General features: G+C 42.2%; 1 protein-coding gene across 8 annotated transcripts in view; it reads left to right on the forward strand.

Moving 5' to 3' along the window:
* TTC6 (tetratricopeptide repeat domain 6) overlaps window positions 1-22,984 on the forward strand; it is a 133,603-nt gene that overhangs the window by 34,028 nt on the left and 76,591 nt on the right. For 7 of the 8 annotated variants that reach the window (XM_048854948.2, XM_048854943.2, XM_048854942.2 and 4 more), the window contains exons 7-10: window positions 5,583-5,742; window positions 8,686-8,790; window positions 11,757-11,861; window positions 13,651-13,713. In XM_048854948.2, the coding sequence (XP_048710905.2) occupies window positions 5,583-5,742; window positions 8,686-8,790; window positions 11,757-11,861; window positions 13,651-13,713 (433 nt within the window). Of the gene's footprint in view, window positions 1-5,582; window positions 5,743-8,685; window positions 8,791-11,756; window positions 11,866-13,650; window positions 13,714-22,984 lie in introns of those variants that run through there. The other variant, XM_048854949.2, reaches the window with a different exon arrangement.

Consider the following 22,984-nt stretch of genomic DNA (forward strand, 5'->3'; position numbering starts at 1 on the left):
TCACCTTGTCTCTACAAAGAGAAATGTCATTATTAGTTTAGCCCAGTGGTTTTTGATCTGTGGTCCGTGGACCCCTCTGGGTTCACGTGAAAGGTTGTCGTTACTATAGAACAATGGTTTTCAACCTGTGGTCCGTGGACCCCTGGGGATTTGCAGACTATGCCTAAGATTTCCAAAGGGTTCCACACCTCCATTTGAATTTTTTTAGGGGTCCCCAAATGAAATAAGGTTGAAAACCACTGGTTTAGTCTTTTCAAAAACCAAAACTATATAAAGCCAGCAGATGTCACTCTGAGCATGTACTAATGAGGTTAGAATGCTCAAAAGTCAAACATAATATATATTTTTGTGTATACATAGGTATTTAGCAATAAGTTCTCTTTCCTGTGTGTGTGTATTATACTACCTTTCATCATTTCCATTTAGTTATATATTTTTGTGATTGTATTATTTTCATAAAGACCAATTATAACCAAAACGTTGAGTATTCAGTGTGTTATGAAATCATGACAAAAATATAAATTAAAAGAAAAATATAAATATAATCCTTACTTTCTATTAAGTTAATATATTTAAAAATATGATGCAGAAATTCTCTATCGGTATAAATTCTCTATCATTTATCAAGCTGAATGCCTTTTAAAAATAGCTACTTAGCTGATAAATATTAATCAAACCTGGAAGAATGAAAATAGTAGTGGTTTTTGGGTAACCCCGTCATCCCCACTCCAAATCTGTTATTGACGAGGTACTAGGCACAAAGTGAATAGAGGTAGAGAATGGCAAAAATGCTTATTCAACGTGACTGTTTTATATACATTATGTAAGAAGTGGTTAGTAAGTTTTAATCTGAAACATCTAGACACATGGCTTTTTACTTCTTATCTTACATACTTGAGAATGTCACTTTCTAAAGTGAGATGTTCCATTTGTGTGGCATTTGCAGTAGGTGATTTTATAAAAAACAAAAAACCCTCCCAAAATCAGAATCCAAATGACAGGATAATCACTTAGGGTATAATCCAAAACCCACTGAGGACAACGGAAACTCTCCCATTGACTTTACTGCACTTTGAAATATGTACCTACTGTAAAGTATGTCAGTAACTCCATTGACTTCAGTGGGACTACTCTTTATGTTTAAAGTTATGCATGCACTAGTTAGGCCTCAATGCTGCAAACACATGCTTAAATTTAATCCTGTTAAAATAAATGGGGCTACTCACATGCTTAAAGTTAAGCATATTCATAGGTGTTTGCAGGCTCAGGGCTGTAGGTCCAACATGCATGGGAAACACTAGTGTGGCCCTCTTGTGTCTTCACATAATGTACATCAAGGGTTTGATCTCACAAGCTTTCCTGAAATCACTTCTTTGAGTGTTTGCACGTGTCCATTCCACTGTGGGTGTGGGCGTGGACGTGCACAGTTGTTTGAACATTTTCCCTCGATGGTACCCACTGGGGCGGCTCAAATGCCCCCGTCACCATATACCACTGCATGCTGGTATGAGAGCATGGAGCTGTCCCCAACTCCCTCAGTTCCTTCTTACTGCCAGTGATGGTTGTCTGAGTAATCTCAGACTTGTTGTAGTTAGCTTCCTTCACTCCTTTGTATATATACTCTCTGTTATTGTTAGGAAGTAGTTAGTTGGTTAAGTTTGTTAGTCTTAGTGATAGATTTTAGTCGTAGGTGTTTTTGGACTAGTTTTCGTCTTTCAATACTGGGATCAGTACCGAAATGATGCCGCATTTACCAGGTTTTCAATCCTGCCACACTTGCACTAAATCTGTGCTGGTCAGTGGCCCACACCCAGCCTGTTTGAAATGTTTGGGAGAATCCCACAAAAGTCACATTTGTAAGGGATTTAAGCTCCGCTCAAGGAGAGTTAGAGTGGTGAGGTTTAAATGTTGCGCTTAAAGGCAGCACTTTGCCCCCCATCGGACTCGTCTCATGCAGAGAGAACCCCAAGTACATCAGCCTCAGTATGGAGCACACAGGAGGTGTCTGCAACTCCTTGGTCCCATTCGCTGGTACTGAAGAAAAGGCTTACATCCTCCTCAGGCTTGGTACCTCACTTGGGGATGTCGGTGCCGAAGCCTAGTAGAGTTAGAGACTTTAAGTGACAATAAGGGTAGAGTCTCTCACTGGAGCACTCTTCAGCTAAGAAGAAGGGATCGCCACCTCCAGAGCTGTGCCAGGTCCTTTGAAGGCATCCCCTAAAAGATCTCTGCAGCAGAGCCATCAGTCATTGTTGCTCCCAACCACCCCAGAGGCATAAGCAGTCACAAGGGACCTATTTAGCCTCTGGTACTGGTACTGGTATCCGCGGAGGTGTAAGAAGGTTTAAAATCAGTACTGATGCCTGTGTGACCTTCCTCTCCATGTCAGGAACTCACAGTATTGTTACCTCCAAACTTCCACAAAGGCTGTTGCAGTCTAAGGGCAAGCCTCGAATGATATCATCAGTACCACATCCATCCTCTCCAAGCTTGGGCTACCTATCCAAAGTCCCAACTGGTTCTGCACCCCCAATGTCAGATGTTTCAGATTCTTCCTCTTCGTACTCAGAGGTGCATTCCTCTGTGTCCCATCCAAGACAGAGGGCATACCCTCCATCAGACCTTGGGTCACGCAACAGTCACAGCACTGGTCTCCTCCTCCTACGGAGCAATGGCCCAGTCAAGGTGCGGTTCCAGGCCCATATCAGTGGTCGTTCTGGACACTGTGGGGTGTCCCTGCTCCTGCTAGGACCTCCCCGCAACCATCTCATCTTTTGTCATTGAGATTGCTCTGGGGGCATCGGCACCGAGAGTATCGTTCTCCAGTACTGAGCACTGAGGTCACAAGTGTGGCTTCCTCATCACAAGTCATGGAGCAGCTACCACCTTGGAATCCTGTGCTGTCCTTTTCCTCACTGCCAGACAAAACTGTTGAGGTGCTTTGACTGAAAGCATAGGCTCTCGCCATGGCACACAGATGCTTCAGCCTCCTGGGTCGCATGTCAAGGTGTACCTATGTGGGTTAACACACAGGCTGCATCTCAGAAAGCTGCATGCATGGCTAGCGTCAGGGAAAGCCCCAAGTAATCATCATTTGGATAAATGGTTCATGTACCAGTGTCAATTTTGTTGTCTCTGGATTGGTGGATGGACCCTCTGAAAGTCTGTGTGGAGGTCCCTTTTATCCCTCTGCTACGAGCCCACACTTTAGTCACAGATGCATCAGCCCTGGGTTGCAGGGCCCACATGGGGTCCCTGCAGACTCAAGGTCTCTGGTTGTCTTGGGATCTGATTGCTCATATAAGTGTCAGGGAGTTAAGAGCTTTGTGACTAGCCTGCTCAGCTTTCTTCTGACATATAGATGGAAAGAATTTGTTAATTCTAACAGACAACTCTGTGAATATGATTTACGTAAACAGACAGGGAGGAGCGCAGTCGACCCAGGAGGCAATGCCGGGAGGCAATTTGCTTCTGGGACTCTTGTATAACCAATTCAGTTAATCTCAGGGCTGCTTACCTTCCAGGGAAGCAGAATACATTAATAGATTGATTGAGCAGGACTTCTCTGATCACCATGAGTGGTCTTTATGCCCTGATATCGCCAGATCCATCTTCCAGCTCTGGGGGACTAGTAACATGGACCTGTTCACAGCAAAGTCTAACAGAAAATACCATTGGTTTTGTTCCGGGGAGGTATCAGACCAGGCTAGTTGACATGTGTTTTCTGTTATCCTAGAAGGACCCCCTCCTGTATGCCTTCCTTCTGATTCCCTTGCTGTCCAGAGTTTTGTTCAAAGTCAAACAAGACCATGCTCATCTCATCCTTATAGCACCAGTGTGACCTCGACAATACTGGTTCTTGACCCTACTGACCTTGTCAGTCAAGCCCCTGTCTCTCCCATTGGATCTAGATGTGATTTTGCAGGACCGCGGCTGCCTGCTCCATTCCAGCCTAGAAGCCCTCCAACTGACAGAATGGATGCTTCATTGCTAATGCATTGTTAACACAGCTTTGGAGAATCCTGTTCTAAGGATGTCCCTGAAGTGCTTCTGAATAGCAGAAAACCCTCAACTAGGGGCATGTACCATAGTAAATGGAAGTGCTTCTCCATTTCATCCTGTCAAAAAGGCATATCCCCAGAGCATGCACCCCTGAATCTTGTACTGGACTGTCTTCTATACCTAAAGCATCAGAATTTGGAGATTAGCTCTGTAAGAGTACATCTGGCAGCTATCTCAGCCTTCCACATTTTGGTGGATAATAAATCCCCTTTCTTCAACCCATTGTTACCAAATTCCTAAAGAGTTTGATCAGATTGTACCCACATGCCGAAGATCCTATCCCTCCTTGGAATCTGAACTTGGTTCTAGCAAAGTTAATGGGACTGCCATTTGAACCCCTTGAAACTTGCTCTCTGTGAAGGTAGCATTTTTACTTGCCATTATCTCAGCCAGAAGGGTGGGCAAGTTGAGAGCTCTAGTGTCAGAGCTTCCCTATCCAGTTTTCCATAAGGATAAAATTTGTCTCTGCCCTCACCCAAAATTTGTCATCAAGGTAATCTTTAATTTTCATGCTAACCAGGCAGTCTTTTTGCCTACATTCTTCCCTATACCCCATGTGCATAGAGATGAGGAAAGACTTCATTTGTTCGATGTGAGAAGGGCTTAAGCTTTTATCTGAAGAGTACTACGTTCTTTAGAATCTCCACGCAGCTGTTCATTAAGGTTATGGACAGGGTTAAGTTTTCACTTAGAGAATCTCATCCTGGATCTCTTTGTGCATTTGTTTATGCTACCAGTTGCTGGAGTATTGATGCATTCTACTAAAGCATAGGCAACTCCAGTGGCTTTCTTGACACAAGTGCTGATCATAGCTATTTGTATATCGGAAACTTGGTAATCAGTTTACACTTTTGCTTCTCATTATGCCATTTCCCATCAGTCCAGGGACAATACCAATTTTTGATAGGTGGTCCTTCAATCACTATTCAGGTAGACTCCGAGTTCACCTCTATGTTTGTCTGCTTGTGAGTCACCTACAGTGGAATGAACATGTGCAAGGACTCAAAGAAATAAAAACTGTTACCTACCTTTCTGTAACTGTTGTTCCTCGACATGTTTTGCACATGTCCATTCCACGACTTGCCCTCCTTCCCCTCTCTATCAAAATCACCTAGTACGAAGGAACTGAGGGGAGTTAGGGGGAGCTCCGTTCTCTTATACCAGCATGCAATAGTGTATGCAACAGAGGGAGTTCAAGCCACCCCAACAGATACCACTGAGGAAAAAAGTTCTCCGACAACTGTGCATACAGTGCACACGCACCTACAGTAGAATGGACACATGCAACACATCTTGAAGAACACCAGTTACCCAAAGGCAGGTAACCATTTTATTCCTGACATCTCCCCTTCTAAGGAAAGAACTTGAGTAATTTTATTTATTTTATTTATTCCTTCACCTTTGGTTTAGTCACAAGGGAAACTAATTTAAAATTTGAATTAAGTAACATTACATTATTTTTCTTAATATTTCAAGTAACTGATATTTGAGTAGTTTATTCATGTTTTATTCCACTTTAGAATTTGTTATGATGGAGTTCCTGTTTCAGAACTATATCAGGATAATCAGAAAGATGGAATTAATGTTTTGCCTCCACATACATCAAAAAGTCTAACAGAATGGCAAAAAATAGCTGCCTATTATGTTGAAAAGCCACGACTGGAACTGTTAGGAGAGAAAGTAAGAACTAATTTTGATAAAAATGTACACTGTTTGTGCAGTTTTACAAATAATTACACAGAGCCTGAAAACAAATTCCTAAATCATTTTGTTAGTGTGTGTCATTCAGGAATTCAATGACACACACTAATGACACATTTTATGTGTCATTTATATGTTGTAATATGCAGTCTTTTATATGCTGTAATAAATCACCCTCATCCGCAGTTCTTTATATGAAATATTATTACATGGGAACATAGGAATTTCCCTACTCGATCAGACGTGGTCCCAGCATTCTGTTGCAGTCAGTGGCTAGTACCAGATGCTTCATAGGAAGGAGCAAGAATCCTTGGAACAGCTGGTTCCTAAAGAGGCTTCCTCTTAACCTCCAATAATTAGAGGTTGGCTTGTGCTCTGAAGTGTGAGGGCTTATATCCCATCCAACACTTAATTCAAAAAATATAATATCCTAACATAACTCTGGATATTATTGTTATCCATGCATTTTTCTAAACTTTTTTTTTAATCCTCCTAAGCTGTTGGCCTCAATTATATCATGAGGCAATGAATTCCACATGCTGTGTGTGCATTTTGCTAAAAAGTATTTCTAAAATCTGTTTTAAATTTGGCAACTTATTATTTAAAGGGAAACTGCACTGATTTTGGTTGCATTGAACAACAAATATTTAAGATGGTAAGAAATATTTGAGGCCATAGATAAACCAAAATGTTTGTTTTAAAGTAGGGCTGTCAAGCGATTAAAAAATTGATCTCGATTAATCGCATGATTAATTGCACTGTTAATAATAGAATTCCATTTATTTAAATTTTTGGATGTTTTCTACATTTTCAAACATATTGATTTCAGTTACAACACAGAATACAGAGTGTACAGTGCTCACTTTATATTTATTTGTGATTACAAATATTTGCACTGTAAAAAACAAAAGAAATAGTATATTTAATTTGCCTAATACAAGTACTTTAGTGCAATATCTTTATCGTGAAAGTTGAACTTACAAATGTAGAATTATATAGAAAAAAAACTGCATTCAAAAATAAAACAATGTAAAACTTTAGAGCCTACAAATCTACCCAGTCCTGCTTCAGCCAATCGCTGAAATTTGGTTACATTTGCAGGAGATAATGCTGCCCGCTTCTTGTTTTACAATATCACCTGAAAGTGAGAACAGGCGTTCGCAGGGCACTGTTGTAACCGGCGTTGCAAGATACTTATGTGCCAGATGCACTAAAGATTCATATGTCCCTTCATGGTTCAACCACCATGCTAGAGGATGTGTGCCCATGCTGATGACGGGTTCTGCTCGATAACGAAAGCAGAGCGGACCAAAGCATATTCATTTTCATCATCTGAGTCAGATGCCATCAGCAAAAGGTTGATTTTCTTTTTTGGTGGTTCGGATTCTGTAGTTTCCGCATCAGAATGTTGCTCTTTTAAGACTTCTGAAAGCATGCTCCACACCTCGTCCCTCTCAGATTTTGAAGGCACTTCAGATTCTTAAACCTTGAGTGGAGTGCTGTAGCTATTTCTAGAAATCTCACATTGATACCTTCTTTGGTTTTGTCAAATTTGCTGTGAAAGTGTTCTTAAAACGAACATGTGCTGGGTCATCCTCTGAGAATGCTATAACATGAAATATATGGCAGAATGTGGGTAAAACAGAACAGGAGACATACAATTCTCCCTCAAGGAGTTCAGTCACAAATTTAATTAATGCGCTATTTTTTTAATGAGCATCATCAGCATGGAAGCATGTCTTCCAGAATGGTGGTTGAAACATGAAGGAGCAGATGAACGTTTAGCATATCTGGCATGTAAATACCTTGCAACGCTGGCTACAGAAGTGTAATGCAAACGCCTGTTCTCGCTTTCACGTAACTTAAATAAGAAGCAGGCAGCAGCATCTCCCGTAAATGTAAACAAACTTGCTTGTCTTAGTGACTGACTGAACAAGAAGTAGAACTGAGTGGATGTATAGGCGCTAAAGTTTTACACTGTTTTGGTTTTGAGTGCAGTTATGTAACAAAAAAATCTACATTTGTAAGTTACACTTTCACAATAGAGATTGCACTTCAGTACTTGTATGAGGTGAATTGAAAAATACTATTTCTTTTGTTTATCATTTTTACAGTGCAAATATTTGTAATAAAAATAATATAAAGTGAGCACTGTACACGTTGTATTCTGTGCTGTAATAGAAATCAATATATTTGAAAATGTAGAAAAACATCCAAAAATATTTAATACATTTCAGTTGGTATTGTTTAACAGTGCAATTAAATGCGATTAATTTTTTTAATCACAATTAATTTTTTTGAGTTAATTGCGTGAGTTAACTGCGATTAATTGACAGCCCTACTTTAAAGTTTTATAAAGCTAAGTTTTTAAGTAGAGTGATCATGTCTGAGCCAAATGCTGGAACCTGCCATCTTCTGAAAAGTTATATCATTTGTAACAATGGCAGTGTGTGAGACATGAGAATCTGCTAGTCGGTTTCTTATCTGCTTTAGTATTGATTTAGCAATAAGAAGGAAAACTTCTAATATTTACAATTGAAAATGTTTGTTTTAAGTATTAGGGTTTCTTTTAATTGTTAAATTATTCATAAAACAAGTTAGAAACTTGTAGTTCCTTCTTGTTGCTAGTGCCAAAAATGACCTCACTTTTCTGCATGATAGCCAATGCCAGCATTCGGTTGAGAAATGCCAATTAACAATTAATTAAAAATTTTAGAGAGCTACACTGAATAGTTTATTTTGGCGTAGAAGTGTGTTTCATCTCTTGAAATTTCATTATTCTGGTTGCAGCTTTCCTCAAAAGCATATTAAGTGAACTTTGGCATTTTTTCACCAAACAGTTATATTCAGATAATAATAATATAAAGACATTTAATGTTTAGCTTGGTTTTAGTAGCTAACTGTAGTTTGTTGGTTTTGAAGGTTTCTGTTTATCCAGGAACTCTAAAAATGTTTTGGGCTCCAGCTCCACCAAAATTTTCTGCTCCACTATCTTTCATGAAGGAAACCTTATTTCCTACGTATGAGGTAAATATTTTAAATGTTTTCTGTGTATTGTTACCTTTTAAAGATGTATACCACTCTAATTGTAGTTATTTATACTACTATTTGTATTAGAGTTTCTGTATTAATATCTATAGATGATACTATGTATGATCTGTTGTTATAGTATGTATTGCATAATTTGCTGTGGTTTTAAGTTCAGTTTCTGAAATAATAGAATTTCCAGTAGTAATTATGCTATATGTTATAGTGGCCACCTTTGATATGGTATAGTGTTTATTTTAATTACATTGTAATATATACAACCTTTACCACTTAATGCTTTTATATGCTAGTACGTTGTTTTTAAATGTGTGTTTTTTCTTTTAATAAAACTTATAAAGCTACTTTACATGAAGTTGCTTGTACAGAATCCTATCACTGGTTCCTATTAAAATGTGATAACCCCTCCTCCCCGCTCCCCAGCATTTTAGACAGAGAAAACAATTTTAGAAAATGTCAGTGTTTTTTTAAATTTTGTAATGTTGTTGTACAATAAAATCTTCGTAATGCAAACATGTTTGACAGCCGACATGCCATCCAAGCTAATGGGCATATCTAGTGCCTGGTGCTGGCACTCAAAGTCATTACTCTGCACCTTTGCTGGGACCAGTGGCTATAGAGAAGCCAGCAATCCATATACAATATCCAGTGCAAGAGATGCAGTAAAAAGAGGCATTCTTTCTTATGCATAGGGGAGTCTACAGCAGGAACAGACCTGGGATAGTTAGCTCCTTTGCCAGTCCCTCTCAGTCTCATCATGAGGGGGTACAGCCAGAGTGAGCTGTGCTCTGCCTATCCCTAACTGTTAGTGCGTTGAGGACCATTTCCTGTGGCATAAATTACCAAGGCCATGGAGGAGCTGTTTAGAGAATCAGGGAGCACCAGCCAGCTTGGTGGTAGCTTCACTTGCTGTCACACCAAATAGATTTTGACCATAACAGAGAATCTGCCTGCAGTGTCTGCACATCTTAAATGTGAACTAAATAGCAATTCTATAAAAACTTTAGTAGGGCTGTCGATTAATCGCAGTTAACTCATGTGATTAACTAAAACTGGAAATCATCTTCTGGAAATCATCTAGAAATCCATCTTTCTACATTTGGAATTCCATCAGAAATCCATCTTTCTACATTTTCAAATACATTGATTTCAGTTACAACACAGAATACAAAGTGTACAGTGCTCACTTTATATTATTTTTTATTATAAATATTTGCACTGTAAAAATGATAAAATAAATAGTATTTTTCAATTCACTTCATACAAGTACTGTAGTGCAATCTCTTTATCATGAAAGTACAACTTACAAATGTAGATTTTTTTTTGTTACATAACTGCGCTCAAAAACAAAACAATGTAAAGCTTTAGAGCCTACAAGTCCACTCAGTCCTACTTCTTGTTCAGCCAACCACTCAGACAAACAAGTTTGCTTACATTTGCAGGAGGTAATGCTGCCTGCTTCTTGTTTACCATGTCACCTGAAAGCGAGAACAGGCATTTGCATGGAACTTTTGAAGCTGGCATTGCAAGGTATTTACATGCCAGATATGCTAAACATTAATATGCCCCTTCATGCTTCGGCCACCATTCCACCGGACATGCTTCCATGCTGATGATGCTCGTTTAAAAAAAAAAGCGTTAATTATATATGTGACTGAACTTCTTGGGGGAGAATTGCATGTCTCCTGCTCTGTTTTACATGCATTCTGCCATAGATTTCATGTTATAGCATACTTGTGTGATGACCCATCACTTGGTCATTTTAAGAACACTTTCACTGCAGATTTGACAAAATACAAAGAAGGTACCAATGTGAGATTTCTAAAGACAGCTACAGCACTCCACCCAAGGTTTTAGAATCTGAAGTGCCTTCGAAAATCTGAGAGGGAGGAACATGCTTTCAGAAGAGTTAAAAGAGCAACACTCTGATGCGGAAACTACAGAACGTGCACCACCAAAAAAGAAAATCAACCTTCTGCTGGTGGCAATTGTCTCAGATAATGAAAATGAACATGCATTGGTCTGCACCGCTTTGGATCATTATCGAGCAGAACTCGTCATTGGCCTGGGCATATGCCCTCTGGAATGGTGGTTGAAGCATGAAGGGACATATGAATCTTTAGTGCCTCTGGCATGTAAGTATCTTGTGACGCTGGCTACAACAGTGCCATGTGAACGCCTGTTGTCGCTTTCACGTGACATTGTAAACAAGAAGCGGGCAGCATTACTGCCTGCAAATGTAAACAAACTTATTTGTTTGAGTGACTGGCTGAACAAGAAGTAGGACTGAGTGGACTTGTAGGCTCTAAATTTTTACATTGTTTTATTTTTGAGTGAAGTTATTTTTTGTACATAATTCTACATTTGTAAGTTCAACTTTCATGATAAAGATATTGCACTAAAGTATTTGTATTAGGTGAATTGAAAAATACTATTTATTTTGACAGGTTTCAGAGTAGCAGCCGTGTTAGTCTGTATTCACAAAAAGAAAAGGAGTACTTGTGGCACCTTAGAGACTAACAAATTTATTCCACTGAATGCATCCGATGAAGTGAGCTGTAGCTCATGAAAGCTTATGCTCAAATAAATTTGTTAGTCTCTAAGGTGCCACAAGTACTCCTTTACTATTTATTTTGGTTTTTACAGTGCAAATATTTGTAATGAAATAATATAAAGTGAGCACTGTACACATTGTATTCTGTTCTGTAATTGAAATCAGTATATTTTAAAAGTAGAAAATATCCAAAAATATTTTAAAAAATAATTAATTACAATTAATTGCACTGTTGAACAACAATAGTATACAATTTATTTAATCGCTTGACAGCCCTAAACTTTAGATTAGCTATAGTATGTTCTTTAGTAATTGGCATATTGCTATATTTACTGTAGCTGACTAAAATTTTAATAGTAATGTAAAATTAATAGTAAATACGTTAATATTACAGAGCAATGTTATTGAGGGTGTTGTAACTGAAGACTTTTCTGCTGACCTTCAAGATGAAGAAGACTCAGAGTCTGAGGATGATCTTGACATCTACAATTATATGGTGGTATGTATGTATCTCAGTAAGATAGCTTTCAATTTAAATTATTTCCAGTTGCTTCCTTTTCAAGAGTTAAGGGCTTACCAAAAACATTTGTAATCTTTGGATAAATCTGTTACACTCAAAGATACTTTTTGTCAGTTAACTGTTTCCCTGTCTTTCCCCCTTCTGGTCCCAGCCAGGAACTGCCATGCTTAGCCCCTGCAACTCCTTTTATCTGAGGCTGCTGTGCTCTGATTGGCTTCTTCCCTGCAGTCTTTCTAGGCAGCCTGGAGGACCAACCTTCATTGCTCCTTTCCTGGGGCAAGGTGTGGTAGGACTTAGAGGCCTCCAGCAGGGAGCCTCAAAGGTCCTGGTTCACCCTGTCACACTACTATAAAAGTATTATATGATACTGTGGAATTCTCTGTAATGCAATTAACAGTTGTTTTGGAAAGAAGTGTAACTGAAAGGAGTTTATCATCCAAGGTTTGTCTTCACTAGAAAGGTAGGTTGTGTTAGAACACAATTTTGAGTCATGTTATCTCACGTGCTGTTAAGCATGGCTTTGCAGTCAAGGATCTCTGTGTTTAACATTGTGTCAGCTGATTGTGGGTAAACTACTGGAACCATATATTTAACCATGACAAGCTGACACAATGTTAAACATGCCTTGTCCCTGAGTTTACTGTCTACTGCAAAGCAGCATTTAACATCAGGTTAACTAATACAACTCCTGAAAGGCATGTTCTAACTTAATTTAATTTTCAAGTGAAGAATAGCCCTTTAATGACATCACTGCACATTCTGGCCTGACCAGGCGCTCAGCAGGCATACATGCTGCTGCTGGGACAATTGCATTAGCTCATTGGAACATACCTACTGAAAAGTAGTATATACCTGAGCTTCATCCAACTCAAGCTCACGTGCAAAACTGCGATGGTAGTCTCAACAGAATTAAGGCAGAATAATTTTCCAAATGAATGGTCTATGTGATAGTTAGATGTGCTAATTGGTAAATATAAAACATACGAGGTCACTATTAAGATTTTGCATTAGATTATGAATTGGATGCAGTTGCTTTTTTATACCTGTTGAAGATGAAGTGAATACCCTATAGACTATTGGAGTATGTCATTGACCACATTGTAGGTAATGTGAAGGTAGGAAGGAATGTTAGAGACTTTACCTTTAGCTTCTTATTTACATGCTTTCAAGATTTAAGGGAGGTGAGTGTGTCCTCATGCAACCTAAGATATTAAACTAACTAAATATTTTGTTTGTGGTAATATTTTATGGTATGTACTTAATAACATAACTAGAGCTATATTAAGCTCTATATCTAACAAGTTTCAGAGTAACAGCCGTGTTAGTCTGTATTCGCAAAAAGAAAAGGAGTACTTGTGGCACCTTAGAGACTAACCAATTTATTTGAGCATGAGCTTTCGTGAGCTAAGTGAGCTGTAGCTCACGAAAGCTCATGCTCAAATAAATTGGTTAGTCTCTAAGGTGCCACAAGTACTCCTTTTCTTATATCTAAGAAGAAAACCAAGATTTGATGATAAGAAATATGTGTAACATAGTCACTTAATGTTTTCTTGCTCTTGTTTTAATTTTAACTTTGTAATCCTAGCGTTGTGTTAACATAGTTTTTGCATAAATTCATATCATAAAACCAGCTCTAAAACAGAAAATTTGTCAGGAAGAACTATCATTCTTATTGAAAATTGTGTAATTAAGAATGGAGTAAATGAAGACTCCACTTTTACTCGGCATGGACTATGATAGACCTATTTTCATTTTATTTTATTTGTAGGCAAAAAGCACACTAAGAAGAAGCCATTCCTGCCTAGATTTTTATGCTTCTGAAAAATTAAAGGTACTGTAATTTAGTCACTTTTATTTATTTTTTCCTTTAGATTTTATAGACCAGTTTTTATCCTTTTGGTGCTTGATTGTTTCAATCTGCAGTAAATTTTAAGAAAGAAAACTTCCAGCATAATAATTCTGAATAAGAAATATTTACAGTTAACTGCTTTTCTAAAGTTTTCCTTTCTGCTTAAATTTAAAAAAATGAGATTAAATCAAAGTTCTCTTTCAAGTGGATTGCATGGAATCTTTTAATATCAAAATAGAAAGCTGGAGGTCTGTATTGAGAGTCTCCTGTTGACTTCAGAGGGAATTGGCTAATGCCTTTATTCATGTGAGTAGTCTTTACCTACTTAATCACATATAAGTTGGACAAGATCTGTGAGTAAAGGTTTGCTTCTTAGATTCTAACCAGATTGGAATAGCAACATTGTGGATTTTTTTATATCTGTAAAGTGCCATGCATATTTAAGGTACTATAGAAATAAATAATATTTCTAGCAACCTGTCAAATTGCATAAGACAGCAATAAATTATGCATATTTTGTTTACCAATCATGCAACCTATGCAAGACTTTGACCTTAACAGCATTATAAGGGTAATATTTTATTAAGGCAGATCAGTTTGTGGACTCTATTTAAGATGACCCTTTCCTGCCAGGGAAGGGATTGTGAATAGATTGCAGGGAATGTAACGTGGTGCCTGGAAGGGGTGTGTGTGTATGGTGGGGAGGAGAATGTGAAAGCAACTGGCAAGAAGTAGGGCTTCCCACTTCCTTGGGAAGTCAACTCCCAAGCTGGCTTGGGAATCTTGGTGCTCTGGGGTACCCAACACTGGGGCAAGGAGCCTCAGCAGTTGCTTACTGAAACTGACATTCTTGTTAGTTTCACTGCTGCACTACTGCTGGACCTGGGAATTTATTTCATTTCAGGAACACAATATGTTGCTGTTTCTGAAACATTTTTTAGGGTTTCTGATTTGCAAGAAATTTTTAAAGATTTGGTTTTGTTGTTCAGAATTAAACCAAATATTGAAATGCTAAAATGTATTGGGTGTTACGACGCATGGTTCTCAAACCCAGGCCTGCAGCGTTCATGGTAGCAGCCAGTTTTCAACCTTCCATCTAGCTGTCTGCTGACAATCACTCACCTGGACCCATAAAGCTCATCCCCAGTGTGAGGTTTGGAACCTGAGGTTTGATTGGCAGAGTCTCAGAGGGGCTGATTGGCCTGCTCCACCTTGCTCTGGACTTTCTGCCTTGTGCTTCCTGCAACTGCTCCGCCTGCTTGATTTCCTGGCATCCTGACTTGGCTTGACTCCAGGCATCTGACTTGTGGTTCCTGGCTTATGGTTTTGCTTCAGCCTCTGACCCTCGTGTATCCTGACCTGGCCTGACTCTTGTTCCTGATTCATGATTCTGATGTCCAGTTTGTCTTCTGTCTCTGATGCCAAGGTATCCTGACCCAGCCTGACTCTGGTTCCCAACTTGTGGTTCTGATCTCCAGTTTGCCTCCTACTTCTGATCTCCTGGTATTGTGGCCCAGCGGACTTTTAACTTGTCTTGTGACTGCCGACTCTGGCTCTGACCACTAAGTCTGGCTGCCTGTGACCAAGATGTGACAGGTTATTTGGACCAGACTAACCCTGCAGAGCAAGAAGGATGAAACCAGCAGCACCACCAGAAGCACCGGAGTTGCTCAAATGGGCCCTCTCCCTTCAGGCAGATCATCAAGAACTGCAGGCCCAAGTTGCACCGCTGACCTCAGACAACCAGCAGCTGCAGGAGCAAGTGAGGCAGCTCAGTATGAAAAATACTGTGCAGCTAACACAGCCTGCAGTGCCTTGCCCTGAACAGGGGCTTGTGATACCCTTGCCTGAACGGTTCGATGGGAACCCCCGGTTGTTCCGGGGATTCATGAACCAATGGTGCCTTATGTTTCTGATACATCCCCAAATATATGCCTCTAATTGGGCCAAGATAGCCTTGGTAATCAGCCTGCTGACAGGAGATGCATTAGACTGGGCCTCCCTGCAGCTGGTAGTCCCATATCCCAGTGCTGTCAAACTGGGTTGGCTTTTTCTATTTGATGTCAACCATCTTCCATGACCCAGCTCAAATGACAGAGGCCATCCTGAGGGACTCCAGCAGAGGCACAGCACAGTGGCCTCCTTAGCGGTGCACTTCCACCGCCTCCCAGCGGATACAGAGTGGAATGAAGCAGCGCAGCTGTACTAGTTCCAGTTGAGCTTGTGGGAAGAAATCAAAGATGAACTGGCCCACGTAGAGAAACCTACAGGCTTAGATGCCTTGCGGACCTTACCATCCACACAGATAATTGGTTGCAAGAACAAAGGGAGGAGAAAAGAGGTTTCCTGCAGCCCTCCTATCTGTGAACTGTGACTTTCTCTATCGCCCATGAAACCAGTCTGGCTCATCAGTGATTTACAGCTGAAGAAAAGGAACAGCTTCGTCAATGCCATCTGTGCTTCTACTATGGTGAACCTGGCCACCCTATCTCAGCCTGGACAGTATGAATGCCGAGGAGCATGGGAAACAAGCTGGTCCAGGCATGGTGGTGGGAACAAGCTTGGGCCTTTAGAGAAGAGAACTTCCCCATATCCTAGTCCCTTACTGACACACACCCTGAGCCCTATCCAGGGGCTTCTCATTTGCAGTGCCTGTCCAGCTGCACATCCTGGGGGACCCACAACAGATGTCCCTTGAACAGGCCCTCATCAATTTTGGAGCAGCAGACAATTTAATGGATGCAGCTACAGCTTGGGCCGTACAGATTCCTGCTGCACAAGGCCATGCCTGACATGATTGAAACTCTTGATGAAACTGTCTTCATGTCTAGTTGTGGAAGATACTCTCCCAATGGAGACCATTATTGAGGGATACAGAAAAATAATGCAATTCCCTGCATGTTCCCAGTTCTTTGGCATCTCCTGGCTGCATCTTATTCACTGGTGAGAGCAGAAGATCATTTTCCTGTCAGAATTTGGTGGACAGCATGGTCAGGGACAAGTGAATGTTGTATCCAAACCCAAGTAGGCTCAAGTAAGTGTAGTCGCCTCCATTGAAACACTTGCTGGGGGAATGATGGAACTTACCTCCCAAGCACCAGAACTATGTCTTTGAGAATAACAATGCAGAAAGCCTCCCTCCACGTTGGGACAATTACTGAGCCCTAAATATGATAACAATCTGGAACCATTACCCACTACCCTGATCCCTGAGTTCTTGGACCATGTGGAGGCTGCCCGCATATTCACTATACTGGATCTCCAGAGAGTTTACAGTCTCATCTATATCTGAGAAGGGGATATATGGAATACTGCCTTTCAGACCTGCTATAGCCAGTTGAATATTTAGCTATGCCATTTGGACTGTTCCAGCAATGTTCCAGCACTTCATTTACAATGTACTACAAGACCTACTGGACCAGATTGTGATAGTATATTTAGATAATATATTGATCTCAGATGATCTGGACCAACACACCACTGATGTCTGTACAATCCTAGAGAGACAACAGAAACACAGACTCTATGCTAAACTTGACAAGTGCATATTGGATCAGATTTCTTCTGAATTCCTGGGTTTCATCCTGTCTCCTGAAGGAATCAAGATGGATACATGCAAGGTCCAGGCTATCTGCGACTGGTTAGCCCCCTGATGTGTGCATGACCTGTAATATTTTTCAGGCTTTGTGAACTTTTACTCGAGATTCATTTTGAATTTTTCAAAACAAGCCAAGTCCCTCACTGTCCTACTCTGGAAAAATGCCTGGTTCCATTGTTTGTTAGAGGCCCAGCATGGATTTGAACAGTTGAAGCTTGCCATCACCACTGCTCCTGTATTGGCCCTCCCAGACATGATACAAGCTTTGATTGTGGAAGCCATTTCTAGTATGGCAATCAGGGCAGTCCTCTCCCAAAGGCATGGACCTGAAAAAATACTGCACCCCATCTCCTACTGTTTGAGGAAGCTTACCCCTGCAGAGAGAAACTATATAAAATCTTGGAGAAGCAGCTCCTGGCAATTAATACCGCCTTTGAAGAGTGAGGACACTACTTGGAGGGGGTCTGTCTTCAGATCCAAGTGTTTACTGATCATAAGAACCTGAAGTACCTGTGCCAGGCCAAGGCCCTAAACCAACAACAGCTTTTGTAGGCCCTATTTTTCTCCTTGTTCAACTTTATCGTGACGTACCAGTTGGGAACTAGAAATGGCAAGGCCAACGCTTTGTCCTGAAGATGTGGCTGTGACTCAGCAGGGCCCCAGTCCAGAACCAGCCAACATACTCAAATCCCATAATTTCCTCAATGCGAGTTGCTGCCAGAACCTGTTTGCACTCATCCACTTTGCCTGTCTCTGGAATTTCACCCCATCAGATAGCCATTATCAACTGAGAACCACATGACACCCAGGAGGGGATCACATTTAAAAGTGACTGCATCTATGTTCCCCCAGGACCTGCAAGAGTGGTGGTTCTTCAACTGTGCCATGCCTCCACCCTGGCAGGACAGTTTAGGGTGATATAAAACCTTACGATTAATGTCCTGTTTCTTCTGGTGGCCCTGAATGCACCCCACGATAGAGAGCTTTATAGCTTCCTGCCAGGTGTGTGTCCACACCAAGAAACTGTGTGGTCTCCTCTAACCTCTGGATACCTCATCTTGGCCCTGGAGGGACATTTCCTTAGACTTCGTGGTGCAGCTACTAGAATCCAGTGGTTTCACGACCATTCTGATAGTGATAGATTGCTTTTCTAAGAGGGCTCACTTCATTGGTTTGTGAGTTCAATCCTTGGGGGCGCCATTTAGGGATCTGGGGCAAAAATTGGGATTGGTCCTGCTTTGAGCAGGGGGTTGGACTAGTAGACCTCCTGAGGTCCCTTCCAACCCTGATGTTCTATTCTATGATTCTTTGCATGGGTTTACCCTCTCTGGGTGAAACCACCTGACTCTGCATAAACTATGTAGTCTGCCTTCATGGTCTCTAGTATCACATCACTTCCGACTTGGGACCACAGTTTATTGCCTGTTTCTGACATGAAGCCCTTCATTAAACAGGAGTCCATGTGCACCTGTCCTCTGCCTACCATCTTCAGTCTAACAGCCAAACAGAAAGAATCAACCAGATCCTCAAATGATACTTATGATGCCACATCAACCATTACCAGGATAACTGGTCTTCACTGTTTCCCTGTGCTGAGTACTTGTACAGTAATGCAGAACATGCATCCACAGGCCACAGCTCCTTCTTTATCAACTGTGGGTACCACCCCTGATGTCACCATAGCTACCCACATCTTCCGCCAACTCTGCATTGGACCTAGTACAATACATCTATCGCATACAAGATGAAGTGATGGGACACCTTGAAAAGGTGAAGGAAGACTACAAAAAGCATGTGGACAAGAGTAGATAACAGAGCCCTGCATGATCTGTAGGACAAAAGGTATGGCTTTCTACAGAGCACATCTGCATGGACAGATCCTCTCAGAAACTAGGCCACCGATTCCTTGGCTCGTATTGGATATGGTGACAAATCAACCCAGTCACCTTCGAGCTCCAGCTCCCTTGATCCCTCAGAGTTCACCCCATGTTCCATGTCTTGCTTTTAAAACCATACACTCCATAGAACCCAATCATTGCTCCTACCAGTGAAAGTACAGGGTCAGGAGGAATACATTGTTCATTAAGTTCTCGAGTCTAAGATCAAGTGGGGCAAATTATGGTACTTAACTGATTGAGAGGGTTACGGCTCAGAACAATGCACTTCGGAGCCAGCTGAAAACATTCATACTCCCATCCTGGTTTGGGTCTTCCATGGGAGCCACGCTGAGAAACCTGAACCCATGTCTCCTGGAGAGTGCCCTTGGGGGAAGGGGTGGTGATATGACCTGTGAGTCTTGAATCCAGGCCCACAGGGCTCATGGGAGCAGGCATACTTCAACCCTCTACCTAGCAGCCTGCTGACAATTCCTTACCTGGGACCCACAAAGCCCAGCCCCAGTGTGAGGCTCCATCCCTGAGGTCCAGCTGGCAGAGTGGCTGATTGGCCCACTGGCCTTACTTAAGTCAGAAGCAGGAACAGGAAGATGTCTGAACAATTAGGCTCCACTCTGCTGCCCACTTCCCCAGCTTGATTTTTCTGGCATCCTGACCAGGTTTGATTCTTGGCATATGACTTGTGGTTCTTGACTACCAGTTTCGCTTCTGCCTCTGACGCTCTTGTATTCTGACCTGGTCTGACTCTGGTTCCTGACTCGTGGTTCTGATCTCCAGTTTGTCTCCTGCTTCTTACTTTCCGGTATTCTGACCAGCTGACTCTTCACTCCTATCTTGTGACTGCAGAATCTAGTTCTGACTGCTAGGTCTGGCCCACGACCTGGCCATGAGATTGGGGTTCTCAGGGCTTCCCAGCTTCCAGCCATAGAACCAGGAACTGAGCCCCAGTTAGAATCAGGGCTTCCAGGCTCCTTGCTGAGGAGCTGGGAGCCCTGGAAATCCTGAGAGCCCATGCCTGAGTCAGGTTTCCTGGACTGCCAGGCTCCCAGCTTAGCAGCAGGAAGCCTTGAACCCCTTGAAGCTCTGGCATAGCAGGGCTGCGCTTGAGCTGCGGACACTGGAAAGCTGGGGTACCTGGCCGCAGGGCAGGGCTACTCAGCAGTCTGTGTATATTTTTAAAATAGACCAGTGAATTGGTATTAACAGTGTAAAAACTTATGGCAAAGCATACTTTTATCACTGCAAATTGTACCTGATTTATAATTGTTCAATTTAAACACCAGCGTGTAACAGCTGGTCTGTATCCTGGATGTAATCAGGTTGTGGTTTTTCTGTTTACACAAACTATAGCAGTGTACCGTTCCCCTCAAACTTTGACTCTGATTCCCTGTAGCACAAATTGCAATCCCTGCAACCTCAAGGTGGGGAGACTTTGTCTGGACTGGTGGGGAAGAAAGGGTGGTAGCTCCTTAAGGGGTACCCCCCTCCAGATGTGTGGGGTCGGGGGAGAAGGCATCACCTCAGATCCTATTGGGATCCAGGAAGTGGACGGGTGGAAGCCCGCCCACTGCTAAAGAGTCTCCCCCCAGCCTAAGGGGGGGATCCACAGGACCTGGAAGCCAAGTGATTTCGGGGGACAACTAACAAAATAAAAGGAACAGGAGTGCGGTCAAAGGGTCAAACAAAGGGAACCTGATGGGGACACCGAGAAGAGAACCCCAGACAGCGCCCACTGCTCCTTGAAGGCGTCAAGGGAGTTAGTGGATGCTGCCCAGAGGAACTCTGCCCGGACACGTGAACGGACGGAGGATCAGAAATAGGCCCCACAGTCACAGGAGTTTCCATTGGCCAACCTCCTCTCCCTGGTTTTATAGATGGCCATTTTAGCCAGAACCAGGAGGAAGTTGACCAGGAGGTCCCATTGCTTTGTGGGGCCACGGATAGGGAGTGCATAGATAGGGAGGTGAGGGGAAAAGTGTAGCCAGAAATGTAACAAAATATTTGTGAGGAGCCGGAATAGGGGCTGCAACCTGGCACACTCCAAGTAAATGTGTGCTAGGGTCTCCCTCGTGCTGCAGAAGGGGCAGGTGTCTGGGACAGGGGTAAACCGTGCCAAATACATGCCCGTGATCACGGCCCCATGAAGGAGCCGTCAACTGATATGCACGGCAAGCTTCAGGACCAGGGTAGAGTATAGGCTGGCCCACCAGGGTTCCTCACCCTTTAAAGGTGGCAGGAGGCCCTGCCACTTTGTGTCAGGGCGGGACACAAGGGTGAGGAAGTGAAGGGTGTGGAGCACGAGCGTGTACAGATGTTTCCTTGGTGCGGTCTGGAAATGAACCAGCTGCAAGTCATGCAGTCGGCTCACAGTGAAGGGGCGGGAGGGGGCCGGTTGTGTCCACTGCGCAGGAGCCCGATGAAAAGGTCCGGAGGGCCTGGGGTGGAGGGTGGGCAGGGTGTGCCCTCTTGCAGGACCTGGTCGAGGTGGGCCCGAGCAGATGGTGGGCAGGCCAGTGGGGCTAAGATAAGCCATTGTCTTCTGCACATCTAGTGGAGGGTATATAAACCTTGTCCCTCCAGTCTGAGCCCCCTCCTATGCCCAGTTAGCAGCTCCCCACCCTCCCATCCCTGGGATTAGCACAGGAGTGGGTTTTTGGTCTGCTGTGAGCATTGTGTTCTTCACCTTTTTGAGGACAGGAAAGGGATTTTTCTCTCACGGCCAGAGTTGCTAGAATGGGGTGGGATTTTTCATCTTCCCCAGGGCAACTCAGAGACCTAACAGGGTAAGCCTGGAGGTATGGGTCAAGTTTTATACAACTTAGCAGGTATAGGGTGTCCAGTGCAGGTACTCATCTCAAAGAGCATCCAGTTTCCTGATAAATCAGAATTGGAAGTGGATTTAGGGGAAGGATGTCACAGTTTAGGACAACTGCACTTGTATTCACCCTCTGTGGTCACTTGAGGACACCCACTCTACTCTCCCGGCTCCTCAGCCATCACCTCTCTTCCTCCTGACTGGGGTTTTTCCAGGCTGTATAGTTCCCTGCCTATACTCTGATATACCCAGCAAGCCAGATTGCCTTACCAGACTAGGGTCTGTGCTTTGTTTTCTTTCCAAAGGTTATGAACTGCTGTAATTGCCAGCAGTTACAAATTACCACAGCTCTTTCTAAGCAAGTACATTTAATCTTAAAGTGAAAGCATTAGAGAGAAAACATATTCAAACAACAAAAGAACCTATGTGTATGCTGATAAGCGTACCAGAGATCACCCCCAACTGCAACAAGGACTCTTATAGGAGCCAGTCCTTCAAAGGGGTTTTTCTGTGGTTACAAGTTCATACCAGCCTTGGCTCAGAATGGGAACAACTATGAATAGTGCAGTCTTTTCTTGATACAGCATGGATCTTTGATGTTGGCCTCATGTAACAGGTGACCAGCAGGCAAATACCCTCTCCTCAGGGGGTAGCTTCAAAAGGCTGGGTATTTGCATAATTGGAGGTGGGGAATTTGCATTCATCTCCCATAGATACTTCCCAGAAAATTCACTTCATATGTCCCAATAGACTATTTTTGTCTGCCACACTGTTCAATATAGTTTTGATCATCCAGACCCACAATAATACATGAACTTTGCATTAATAAAATGTACTCCAAAGATACATACACTTGATTCAGTAAGGTTTTTCAAGGATAGTGCAGGAAATTGCCATGTCTTTGACAAACACATTCCCTAAAGTAGCTGGGGAACAGGCTTGGGA

This window comes from Caretta caretta, chromosome 6 (assembly GCF_965140235.1).
Source record: "Caretta caretta isolate rCarCar2 chromosome 6, rCarCar1.hap1, whole genome shotgun sequence".
Lineage (NCBI taxonomy): Eukaryota > Metazoa > Chordata > Testudines > Cheloniidae > Caretta > Caretta caretta.